Here is a 12926-nt window from a genome sequence, read left to right as displayed (position 1 = left end):
AAAAAGAAAAGAAGAGATAACGAATTGATCTACTGTATATTTTGTTTATTGTCTACGATGATGTGCCAACCCACAACCTCTCCGTTTGAGTGTATATATTAGATGAAAGGGCAAAAAAAGAACCGAACCAAAAAAAAAAAAAATCAAAAGAACAGAGCTCATGAGGATCCGTTGCTCCCCGGATTGTTAAAAGCCAGCTGATCCAATGCTCTCGACACGAATACCCAGCTGGGTCATCTTCTTGATTTCGATGATACACCTCCCATCGAATAACCATTTCGGTGTTTTCATGTTATTCCCAATTCTTTCCCAGTCAACCTGCTTCTTAGGAAGGTTGTTGCTGAGTTTGCGCACAGCGACCTCGCTACCGCTTTCTCTCTGGCAGTCTGGGCAGTCTACGGCGCAATTAGGCTCAATCTCAAGATTCTCTTGATCGTATGCGACATATAGTGGATCAATCACACTATTTGTTACAGGGATGGCTTCTATCCGGGGGGACTGGTGCATGTCTTGGTTCAAGGGTAGATGTCCTGATGGGGGGTTTGAAGAATGAGGAACGGCAACCAATTCGGTATTTCGGAATTCGTCAAACTCGGTGACAATGAGTACTGCGTTGGAAGAGGCACAGGCCTCATAGACATCTGAGTAAACCTTCACCGCGCCACCGTCATCTCTGAGAGCGGGAGGGCCGTATTCATGTAGCTGGCGGATTTCGGTCTCGATGACATAGGGATTGCAGCAAGGATCAAATATTGCGATCTCTCCAGGGTTTTCATCAAGCAATGTCTTGATTATCTCAAGGGCGGGTGCTTCGCGGGTATCCGATGTGTTCTTCTTGAAGGCATATCCCAGGAGAGTGATCTTCTTGCCAACCAGCGTATTATTCAGACATTTGATGACGCGACTGGTAAATCGGTTGCGCTGGTATTCATTCATGGTCACCACCTGGCGCCAGTATGCCCCGACCTCCTTGAGACCCAAGGACTCAGCAAGATATACAAGACTGAGGACATCCTTCTTGAAACAGCTACCTCCAAACCCAATGCCTGCGCGGAGGAATTTGTCACCCACTCGGGAGTCCATTCCAATTGACGCCGAGATCTCATTTATCTCAGCTCCTGTGGCCTCACAGAGTGCTGAAATGCTGTTGATGCTGCTAAGTCGTTGGGCTAACATGGAGTTGGCCACGAGTTTCGCCAACTCTGATGACCAGATGTTGGTAGTGATGATACGAGACTGGTCAACCCAGCCAGAATAGACTCCAGCTAGTGTTTCTGCTGCAGTCTTTCCTTCTTCTGTAGTTGCGGAACCTATGATAACTCGGTCCGGGTGTAACAGGTCTTGAATTGCAGTCCCAGCTGCGAGGAACTCAGGGTTGGACAGAATTTCAAAGTGCTCACCAGGCCGACGGACAGCAATCTATGTAGATAAAATGTGAGCATGTTTTCATGACCAGATAGGATAGCATGACGTACTATCTCCTGGATCATTTGGGCTGTTTTGCAAGGAACTGTGGACTTCTCCACAATAATCGATCCGTTCCTTGCATGTTGCACAACATCCGCAGCGACAGCTTCAAAAGCTGTCATGTCTGTTGCGCTCCCTGCCCCTGATCCTCGCATTTTGGTGGGCGTGTTGACGGCAATTATGACAATATCCGACTCTCGAATACATTTTGAAACGTTCGCGGAGAAAAACAAGTTCGGTATCCGAGAGGATGCAGTGCTTCCCTCTTCTCTGTTCTGCGCTTTGTGGGCTTCATGCTCGTTTAATATGCGTGGGTTTCCCTCTGATTGTGTTGACACAGGCGGGGTGGGATGAATCCGGACTCCATCTCGTACAATCCGAACAATTTCGGTAAGCCCCGGTTCGTAGATAGGTAGATGTCGGGAGTTCCACCTTCGAATGCGTCGCTCATCTTTGTCCGCGACGGTGACTCGAATCTGTGGGTTTTTGAATGCAATCACAGCAGCAGTTGGACCGCCTATTGATAATCAGTCTGTGGGCCACGAGAAAAGAGAATATCATAATGTAGCACAACATACCGACATAGCCTGCCCCAACGCAGCAAATATTTCGTATTGACCTTGGGCCAACTGGAGTATCTGGATCACCATCATCCCCCACCGTGGTCCTTGTACCACTCGACGCTACGTCGAGTCCATCTGTGCCATTCAGACTTTGTTCCGTACTTGTCGGCACACTTGACCCAGTTGAGATGATTGCTCCATACTCATATTCATGATCAGTAGGTAAGGACATAGTTATGAAGTTAGACTCAAACCAAGCTTCATGCACTCAAAGCGAGCCCAGGTAGTGTTTGACAGAAGACAGAAGACTTCCGGATACATGTCTTTTTATTGTCAATTTCGACTTCTTTACACTGCCAAGATAATGTTAGAGATTAGTAAATAACTGCAGGGGAGCAATACCTAGACCTAATCCTGTACGGACAGAGTAGACCCGAACCTCACAGAACCGTTGGCGGAAAATGCCCCATAGAAGGTACAAAACACCAAAGCTAAAAACTCGGTGGTAATTATTGTATTTACATCTACCATTGAGGATCATGCATGTCGACATGCGGTCAAATGCCCCCTTACCTTTGCATCGCCATAAATACGTAATCAATGTCAATAAGACCAATCGCAACCATCTATCATCCCTGCAGCTGAGATCATCCCCGTTACACGCCCGTGGACTTCACCGTATAGATGAATCAGCTAAATTTCTGGGACTGCATTTCTGCGATTTTAGTAACATCGTATTAGAGAACTTCTGTGGGGAGATGGGTATGAAAATCCGAGAACCTAACTTATTTGAGTTCCCATTAAGGACGTTACTATTCCTTGCTATTAAGTGTATTAATGTGGAGTCCTTTTCCCTATGCTAAAAAAAGGCGCCCTAAATGGCTTGGCTGTAGCCCGCAGACGAATCCAAAGTCTTTAATTGAACATGTGTTAATATGTTAATAGTATACATATTTTTCTAAGAAAGAAAGGGGAAACTCCTGTAGGAAAGTGGACTTTATCGCCCAATTCTGAACCAATTCTGGATCCAAGATTCTATAACATACAAGAATTTCTATGGAAAAGAAATTGTCCAATGGATCTCAGCCCTATTCACCTGTGGGTCATAGCTGTATGAAATCCAATATATCATTTTCTATTTATTATCACAAGCGACCGTGTGAATACACTTTTGACAGCTGACATTGTCTCAGCCATTCTGAATCCACAAAGGTCTGAGGGCCTCCACGTGCATCAAAGAAAGGCGTACGTGTGTCCTCACGTTTCTAATATTTAGGAGCCCCCCATCTTCTTACGTGTCTATATTACGAGCTGTTCTAGAACAGTATCGTATCTGTATAGTAGAGGATCCTTAGGTATTCACGTCCGGGAGGTGCCGGAGCCGTCTCTTTTCTCGGGAACCTGCACAGTACCATGTTTTGTATATTTTTATTTCTCAACTTTCGAGTGAATATTAGGATAGCGGTCATTCTTTTCCTGCCTAGTGGGGATATCTATCTATACCGCGGAGATTCTTTTAGAATCTAGCTCTGCTTTGCTGAAAAATGCGCAACCAGCTATCACAAGAAGGATACCTATACCGTTCAAGATATCCACTGTGAAATCTTTGAACACAATGATCCCAATAGCTAGCGTGAGAGCCTGCTTAAGGTTCCCGCAAACTGAGATTGTTAGAGCACCGGCCAGCTTGTTCGTTTGGAAAGAAGAAACATTGAGGAAAAATGCCAGTAGTCCATTTCCAAGTAGGAATGCGACGGTCGCCATGGTGGCTAGTCTGGAGGACTCGGCTGCACGCTGAGACATGGAATCTGCAAAAGCTGGCAGCTCTCCGGCAATTACCGCGAGCACAAAGGATTGGAGCGCCGCGAGTGGAGACATTCGGAACAGGAGCTCCATGGAAGGGAGTGCCAGGGATCCTGTCATCAGCCGGTTGGTTGTGACGGTCTTTGTATCTCGTCAGTGTGTTTCCACCCTAAAAAGGGAAAAGGTCCAAGAATATCGTACCTTAACCGCTGCGAGAACCACTCCGAATACTGTGATGAATAGACCAAAAGCAGAGTAATGGTATTCCCCAACAACAGTCATTCCCGCACCAATAATGATAGGACAGAGGGAGAGGTATGTGGCCATATAGTACGAGCGCCCGAACCAGAGCCGGTATATCAGAACGGTGAAGATGGGGACGGTATTGCGGATGATTTGGAAAAAGGCTAGGCTCACGAGGGATCTATGCAGGTGTTAGAGCTTAACATTCAAGATATCCATATGGTCACATACAGCGAAAGGTTTGACATGGCGATGTTCGCCGTGAAGAGCACCGAGAATGCGACCAGCGCCAGATGTTCTCTTCGGCCCAATCTTGAGAGTTTAAAACGTCCAAGTTTCAATAGTACCGAGGTACCCAGCGAGGCGAAAGTGGCATGCATACATGTTAGCAGCCAAGGGAATTTGAACTGTGGAAAGGAAATCAGTATTTGAGACTCATCATGTTCGAGGCCATGCTCACAGATCCTAGAAGGAGCTTATTGTACAACGTCAATAACATGCTGAATAGGAAGTAAGAACCGAGCCACATAAACTTCACAGACGTCGGCGTCTGATATTCTGGCTCGGTGGTATTTGTTGTATCTTTATGTTTGCGATTGGATTCAAGATCATCGGACGCCGTTGAGAGGGAGTCGTCGTTGAGTAAGGCCAGCTCTGCCTCATCTGCCTTTGAGCTCATTATTTGATCAAGATTGTGAAGTCTAAGAAATTGGGAAAGACATGAGTGCCTATTTTCTACAATTAACAAAATAAAATAGACAAGCCACGCAATCTTGCCTTATGCCAAGTAAAATGACTTAACCACACCTATAGCATGTATGCATATTGTATTTTATGTATTCTGTATTTCTCGGGTACGATTACGATCTCCGTATAACCCCACGTCTCATTCTTTATGCACTTCCATGTTAGATTTCCTTTCCGGTGGCTCCGGCGTATTGATATGATACGAAAAAGGGGGAAAAGGGGGCGAAATATAGGTGCATGGAAGAATCTCGTATCCTCGGATTTGATATTTGAAGTCTTGGTCGCATGGGCACCTCGAAATCTTTGCACTTTCTGAAAGCTATCCTCCCACACACTTCTGAACTTATTTGGCACGTGGTCACCCTTGGCCAATATGATGCTACTTACTAGTCGCTGGCATTGGGTAATCCTTGTCAGCTTCGTGGTAGTTGCCTTGATCACCCTACTTCAATATCATGCTCCGATCGTAGAGGGACATTCTTTCCCAGTATCATCCGACGTTGTGAGATTGCCTTTGAAGACTATCCTGCGCATACAAAGGGAAAGAGATTAACTTCTTTCTCAAATAGTCGACTATACCGGGAAATGAGATCATACCCAACAATGAGACTCTACCCAGCGCAGAAAAACTGTCTAAAACCTCAAAATTCCATCTGCTTATCCCTGCAAATGGTCCTCACTTGCAGCTATGCAGGGCCGTTGTATCATCGACCATACTGGGGTATCCGGTCCCCGTGTTCAATGGTTGGAATAAAACTGGGGACTTGGATGCCTCCGTTACCCATCTAGCGAAAGTCCGGAATGTGATGCGGTATCTGGACAGTTTACCCTCTGATTCGAATGACGACCTCGCCCTCATGATTGATGGCTATGATGTGGTCTTCCAACTTCCCGCCGATGTTCTCATTCAACGGTACTTCGCTGTCATAGAAACAGCAAACGCCAAAATCGCTGCGCGATTTGGCCAGGACTCAGTGGAAAGCCTATCTGGCGACAACAGCCCACGACAAACCATTCTATTTGGTCCCGAGAAACTCTGCTATCCAATCGACGGGAATCGACCAGGGTGCTGGGCTATACCTGAGGATATCGACATCCCTGTTGGCGCGTTCGGACCAGACAAGGGTGGTTTCAGTCACAATCTGCCCCGGTGGCTTAATTCTGGCACCATAATGGGCCCAGTCGGGGATATGAGAGAATTATTTGCAGCAACTTTGAAGCGGATCAACGCCACCTATAACCCACAGCATGAATTCAGCGACTCGGATCAAATGTACATGGGTGATGTCTGGGGGGAGCAAGAGTTTTGGCGTTCCGTGAACAGACACAACCATTACTTCCATGACGATGTGGACCCAAGGACGATCGCACCAGCTGGAGAGCCGGATAGAATCGTACCAACTAGGGTTTCTGGCCAAAAAACGGAATTTCACATTGGGATTGACTACAAATCCGGGCTTTTCCAGACCCGTGCTGGCTCTGACCATGTCCTGGAACATCTTGCTTTCAATCAAACTGCATCCGACGGCGTTGGTGCTTCAGTCTTGATAACTCAAAATTCGATTGAATCCCCGAATTTTCAGCCCTATGAGATTGAACTCCCCATCAATGTCATCTCCTCATTGATAAGAATATCGAGTGCAATCTCTGACGTCCTCAATGCCGACCCAAAAGATTTCGTCACGAAGATACATCTCGGAACAAACCTAGTGACTAAAAGTATCTATGGGTTATTCCATTGCATTGGTGAAAAGACCTATCTCAATGACTTGTGGTATCGGCTATGGTTTCAACAGTATGCTCAGTCCCTTCTAGAAGCGGGAATTCAGTCTATGAAAGAAAAGAAGGAAATTTCCAACGCCCTGATTGATGGGCGAAAATGGGTCGTCGCTCATGGCTACCCGATCACATCTGACCAAGGCGTACACGCTGCGGGCGCATGGATGGATGTTGACGGCCAATGGCTAACATGGAGCGAGCTATGCCAATCGTTCGAAGACGACCTTTTCGGGGCGACATCGTAACGATAACAACAATCCGGCGTTGAAGTTAGATTATTGTATTTTTACTTTTGATGGGTCATCATTTGCTTGTATTAACCATGATAGTCCCGTACATTTCAACTGGCTGTACTCCGTATTGGGTCTTAGATCGATATCACGGCTGGAATTCACATACTATATATGGTACCTATTCACTTTCCTGACAATCTGAATATCCATCCTTATTTACAAACACTCTGATGGCAGATGGCCATGAATGATGGGAAAAACAATAAAATATGTCAATAAATTGGAAATGCCGTTATCCTGTTACTCACTGGATCAATCTGCGCCGTCATATTTCTGTCGTCGTTTCATGGATTTCCACTGAACAAGCCCAGCACCGATAAAAGATAGAAGTGCGCCAGCAACAGACACGTAGAACGTTTGAATGACGGCTGTGTTATAGGCGCGTAGGACGGTGGGCAGAATATCTTTGGGCACGCGTTGGGATAAATTTGCGGCCCCGGCGTTTATTAAGGCGTTCGGGCTAACACCGGGAGCATTGGCTGCGATGCTGGCCACAAGGCGATTCTCAAAAACAGTTTGGGCAATCGAAATAAACATTGCGCCACTGAGGCTCTGTGCAAATGTGATGATTGCAATTCCGATCGGTATATCCCGTAATGGTAGGACAGTCTGAAGTGCGTTGATGCATTGCTGAAAGCCAAGTCCGGCTCCAATTCCAAGAATGACTTGGTATCCAATCCACTGTGGATGTCCGCTGTTCACTTTGAAAGTTGTACACAATCCAGAGCCGATTGTAAGAAATGCGCTTCCAATGAACATAAGCGGTGTATAGTAGCCAAGGATATTCACGAGTAGCCCTCCTAAAGCAGAGAACACAATCATAGCTATCACCATCGGAAGATTGTTGATTCCGGATTCCGATGCAGAATCTTCCTTGACTGCTTGAAACCAGATAGGGATCTTGGAGGCTCGTTAGCAATGAAGCTAAGAGGAATCAGCTTAGAAACCCACATAGTATCCAAAGACAAAAAAGGAGCCCCCGAGGAATGTAGCATGAATCACTGCCCCAAGCACATTGCGATTCTTGAGTAAACGAGGGGGTACTGTAGCGTCGTCCTGCTTCCAGACCTGGATAATGCACCATGCAGAGCTGAATATACCAAACAGAGTAAATAGCGCAATTATTCTAGGACTGTTCCAACTGTATTTGGTGCCGCCCCATTGCAGACCCAATAGAAGGGAGACGACCGCGGGGATAAATGCAAGCACACCAAGAGGATCCATTCGCTTTAGCTGCCCAAGGCGACTGACCTTGGGTTTTGGTGACGTGGAATCCTTGAAAAAAAGTAAAATGACAAGGCCGGTGAGGATACCAAACGGTAGATTTATCCAAAAGCACCACCTCCAACTGGCGTGATCAGTTAAAAGTCCTCCAAGCCTAGGACCAAATTAGCTGCCATTCTATACAATTGAAATAGTGAGCCTTACAGTGGTCCTGTGATTGTCGCAATTCCACTAGTGCTACCGATGATTCCGAAATAAATGGCACGCCGGTGAAGGGGCACACTATTCGCGAGCACAAGGAGAGCACCTGGCGACAGTCCTCCAGACCCGATGCCGGCAATTGCTCGCCCAAAGATCAATCCCTTCGATGTTGGGGTCACTGCGCATATAAGAGACCCAAGTTCAAACATGCCCAGAGCCACCATATATGTCCACTTTGTCGAATAATATGTGTATATCTTGCCAAATGGCAGAGTGACGGCGCATGTAGTTAAAAGATAAGCGCTTGCATACCACGATATATCACCTAGTGAGTTGAATTGTTCAGTGATCTTGGGGACGGCGGTTGAGAGGATTGTGTTGTCCTGGTAAGTCCATATTAGCTCATAAAATAGCAACAGTAACGTGAGGCTTACCAAGGCAATACAAAAAGATTGAAAGCAAAGGCCGATCAAAACGGGAGCAAGCTTTGAGATCGGTGGATAGATTTGCTTTTCTTCATCATCACTCTCCTCAGTTCCAACTTCTTTCAACGGAATATCATCTCGATTTGTGTAAACTTGATCCCGGAAAACTCTCATACTTGAACTGTCTGCCATTAAACTCCAAGTCAAATGCCCCAATTGTGAAAAATGAGTTTGGTCGAATCATCCGTGCTGAGGTCTGAAGGGCGTTTAAAATGGGCGCATTAAATCGAAGGGTAGGTGTACAGTATTTTTCTTGTAGGGCATCTATGGACCTACATTACTGCAGGTGTAACCCAAAAAAGTATGCAAGGGGTTTAGATCTTGATTTACGCTCGGGGCCCTTCATTTTCACCTGGTCACATTCTTGCTGCGTTAATGGTATGTAGTAGTACTTTTTTCCGACAAGATGCTTGCTAGACCTAAGCAGCATCTATACTTTGCTAAAAGAATATCTACTGATGCCTTGAAACTATCAACACTCAAATTTGGTAGTCGATCTGATGATAAGGCTGTATTAACCGACGTCGTTCGTTACTAGAGGTCGATCACTCTCGAATCTCGGGACCCTGCATTCCAGTGAGACTGTAACCTCACTAAAAAGAGAGCTCATGATGACTAGTCAATTTATACATTTAGTAATAAATAGCTTGGAAACCCTGCCCAACATTTAGGTGGCCATTCAGACAAGATGCTCGTCGGCGACCCAATACTGAAGGTACTGGGATTCGGCCCCCATACTTCGTAAATCATAGTGCACTCCAAGGCTATACAGAAATATTTGGCGCTCAACTTTTGTGAAGAAAATACTAGCACTATTAGCTTGATTACGACAGATGGCCCATCTTTGTACAAACCACGGACCAAAGTCAATGTGCCACTTCTGTATAACCCACTGTCTCAGACAAGGCCTTGTGTGTATTTTATTACTGTCAAAATGCACCGACCGCGATGCGCTCAGTGAGAATGCCTGCTTATTATTTTAATGTGATTCGAGACATTCATATTCGGTGAAAGACATTTAGCTGTGGTTATAGTCAAACAAAATTTATCCTCATAGGACTCAGCAATTTTGTCATAGGATATACCGAGAAACGTTTCGATTACGACCATGCTATTATTAACCTATGGGACCATATATTTATGAATTACAAATTGGTTGTTGGAGGAATAACAAACATGGGTAGCCACAAGGCCACGATAGCACTTATTGAACATACTACATTAAGGGTGTGAGTAAACCTCACAAACTACCCTTATCTAAATAGAAAGTATTATACTAGAGACCTGTTATTAAGAGTACTGACTAGTTTTACGGATGTGAAGGATTCTGATAAGATGTAGTTTTGATGCTAAAGAAAACAAAAGATTGTCTTTCGAAACTACATATAACAGGACTAGATAACCAATATAATAAGAATCTTTCAAAGGGATCGATAGAAGGGGCATCGCGGCATATAACAATTTCTGACGCTAGCAGATCCTTTAGGAATCCTGGTCGATGTACGAAGTAAGTAACTATTATTCCGAGGAATGCACATGAGCTGATGTCGACTGAACTTTATTCTTCCAGCTCTATTTTTACTAAGACCTGGAGCTCGCACCTGGAAGTCTTCTTCGGCTTGTTTCTGTGAGTTTAATATGGGTTAGTTCGTGACAATATAGCGAGTTTAACTTGAGCTTTCTCTGATAAAGTCACACACGATTCTTTCAGGTCATTACTCGCGGAATCAACTCATTCCCGAGGACAGCCCCATTTTCCCCGACTTCCCTTTCGTTTCACACTAGTTGGCTCGGCCCCATTTCTTGTAATGAGGGTAAATTACTAAACAGGGCCAATGATGCAAGACGCGGAGTTTCGGGTGCCTACAAACCCACATTAAACCCCGGCCTTTTTCTATTCATTGTTATCATGACTGCATTAGTCCCGAGGTTTAGAATAATGCTGTTTGTTTCGAAGGAAATGTGACCAACGCGCGAGAAGTTTTGGGTCTCCCAATTTGGATCACGGAGTTTGAGTCCTACGGAAGTGAGGACTAGCAAGTTGTGCTTTTGGAATAGGCTCTTCCTTGGCTGAATCGCAGGATTACGTGGAGGGGTATGCGTATTTCGGTGCTTTCCCTCAACATCTCATCAATCCGGATGGAACTGGATTGTCTGATTTGGGAACCACTTACGCAACTCTTTGAATGTTTGAGGCCACATTTGACTAAGTGAAGCATGTACATATACATTGATTTATGTCAACGGTAAGCACAACTCACGACTAAGAGGGATGGGAATAAAAGGAGCTTACAATATAGGCATCCACGACGAGTGGGCAACATTCAAGTTTCACGTTGAACAAAGAGAACCACTAAAGCGATGATGAAAATTCGAGCTTGCACAAGTTTCCTCTTTTCCTTGTCGATATCTTTCAGCCCTGCACTGGTATTCTTTAAAGTGCCATGTAGTACTCCGTACACCTTTGGTGATTAAGAGAGCAGATCACTCTCGGGTTAGTGGCTATGTACACGACCATAACTCTATTCGGCAAGCGCCTAGTACACTATCTGGGTGCCATACTACAAAGTTTGAGGCGTCTGGTGTACTTTTGCCTTTTAAGCTAGAAGAAGGGAAGGAAGGTAGAGAAAGCGCCTTGGAGTCTATAAACTACGGAGAGGCCATGTGGCTACTGGGAGATATCAACTCATACGATTCTTTATCAAAGCACCTTTGCACTGTTCCTCCTACGGGAATATCATAAGAAGCCTTACCATAGAACAGTTTCCGTTTTGTTGAGCTTTTAATGAGCGCTGAGGCTGGCATGTTACGTCGTCTATACATAAAAGGCTAGGGGCGAGCACTAGAACAGAAAGGGAAAACCATATTGCCCGAGCTAAAATCTGATGTATATGTGAGCATGCATTCCTTAAAGGACGAGATTTACGGCGAAGGATGATGATGATGATGATGATCTCATTGACCCAATCTAGCTCGCTATTACCGCGGAGGAAGTTGAAGTGTCAGCGGTGGTTTTGGAAAACTCGAATCTCTATCCATACAATATGTCGTTTTCTACAAACGCGCATAGATGAATAGTTCTCCTGACCCATATTTGGGGGCATTCGAGACGCCCCGAAAGACAGTACTCGGTCGCGATCTGCACGCTGTGTCTAATAACTCAATGAGGGGACCCAAATGACTCAAGTGGCAGATGATAAGCCCCACGTTCAACTGCGGTGGGCACGAGAGTATTATGCTGTTTAGTGTTTCCTTCTAGAAAATCAAAACTGGGAGGGAATCTGTATATTGATGTACTCCGTACGCAACAGGCCTGTATGTATTAAAAGTGGGTTGCAGCAGGAACTGCCTAAAGGGGCATGTTGCATTGCTCTGCAGGATCCAGCCCCATATGTTATACGGGGTATGGAGTAGTGGAGAGAGCAAAATAGAGACGCGCGACATGGTAAAATATCCAAAGTGTGGACTGTGGCCCTGTATATATCGGGGCCAGGTTGCGTCTTGATTTCTTTCTTTTCTTCAAATTTGATCTCGGCAAAAAAGGTCCTGACAAAATTATATCAAATAGCCTCGGGTATATGAAGTACTCTGTAAAGAAAAAACGGCCCCCCGTGCACAGCGCACACGCGGAATTGTTCCGATATTAAAAAGTGTAGGAACAAGAGGCTGAAAGACATTTCTAGGCGCCAAGCTATAGATTGTAGACTGTTCACTATATGGAAAGCCCTTTGCAATTTTTAATATAATTTCTTATTTTTCTATGTAGGGAATACGCAGCGCTACACCCGATGGAAGTTGATACCCTCCGATTATATGAGCACTGCCCAGGTGGCCCCGCGCCCGGGGCTGATCAGAGGGGCATATGAAGGTAATAACAAGCTATTATTGGCACTTCGTGGCGTAAATTGGCGTACATTGGCATTTCCTAAGAGGTTCCACTTGCAAGCCGAAATCTGACAGGCGTAAAAGTGACCGGCGGGCGCTGATCTTGCGCAAGCCCAAAACACCCGCTAACTGAGTCTGGAGAAGCCGATGGATTTGCCCCGTTGAGATGGTATTGATTGGCTTTATGTGTCGCGTGCGCCCATCCTGACCTTCAAACGGCCCGGAAATGTATCGGG

At 45.4% G+C, this 12926-nt stretch overlaps 4 protein-coding genes across 4 annotated transcripts; 1 reads left to right on the top strand and 3 right to left on the bottom strand.

Moving 5' to 3' along the window:
- Window positions 1-186: 186 nt before the first annotated feature.
- Window positions 187-2262, bottom strand: N7447_010296 (Nucleotide sugar dehydrogenase; the record flags this gene model as incomplete). The annotated part of the gene is made up of 3 exons (XM_057234558.1): window positions 187-1419; window positions 1476-1984; window positions 2046-2262. The coding sequence occupies 3 exons, from the start codon at window positions 2260-2262 to the stop codon at window positions 187-189; spliced, it is 1959 nt and encodes a 652-aa protein (XP_057080778.1).
- Window positions 2263-3527: 1265 nt separating this feature from the next.
- N7447_010295 (Drug/metabolite transporter) lies at window positions 3528-4755 on the bottom strand (the record flags this gene model as incomplete). The annotated part of the gene is made up of 4 exons (XM_057234557.1): window positions 3528-3974; window positions 4035-4257; window positions 4308-4483; window positions 4537-4755. The coding sequence occupies 4 exons, from the start codon at window positions 4753-4755 to the stop codon at window positions 3528-3530; spliced, it is 1065 nt and encodes a 354-aa protein (XP_057080777.1).
- An 874-nt stretch (window positions 4756-5629) lies between these two features.
- N7447_010294 (glycosyltransferase domain-containing protein) lies at window positions 5630-6847 on the top strand (the record flags this gene model as incomplete). Its single annotated transcript, XM_057234556.1, has 1 exon — window positions 5630-6847. One exon carries the CDS (start codon window positions 5630-5632, stop codon window positions 6845-6847), a length of 1218 nt encoding a protein of 405 aa, XP_057080776.1.
- Window positions 6848-7147: 300 nt separating this feature from the next.
- N7447_010293 (MDR family MFS transporter) lies at window positions 7148-8919 on the bottom strand (the record flags this gene model as incomplete). The annotated part of the gene is made up of 4 exons (XM_057234555.1): window positions 7148-7795; window positions 7847-8273; window positions 8324-8703; window positions 8755-8919. The coding sequence occupies 4 exons, from the start codon at window positions 8917-8919 to the stop codon at window positions 7148-7150; spliced, it is 1620 nt and encodes a 539-aa protein (XP_057080775.1).
- Window positions 8920-12926: the final 4007 nt, after the last annotated feature.

Source organism: Penicillium robsamsonii (genome assembly GCF_028829455.1).
Source record: "Penicillium robsamsonii strain IBT 29466 chromosome Unknown utg000007l_segment0_segment0, whole genome shotgun sequence".
In the NCBI taxonomy this organism is placed as follows: domain Eukaryota; kingdom Fungi; phylum Ascomycota; class Eurotiomycetes; order Eurotiales; family Aspergillaceae; genus Penicillium; species Penicillium robsamsonii.
This window is presented reverse-complemented; position numbering and strand designations above follow the sequence as displayed.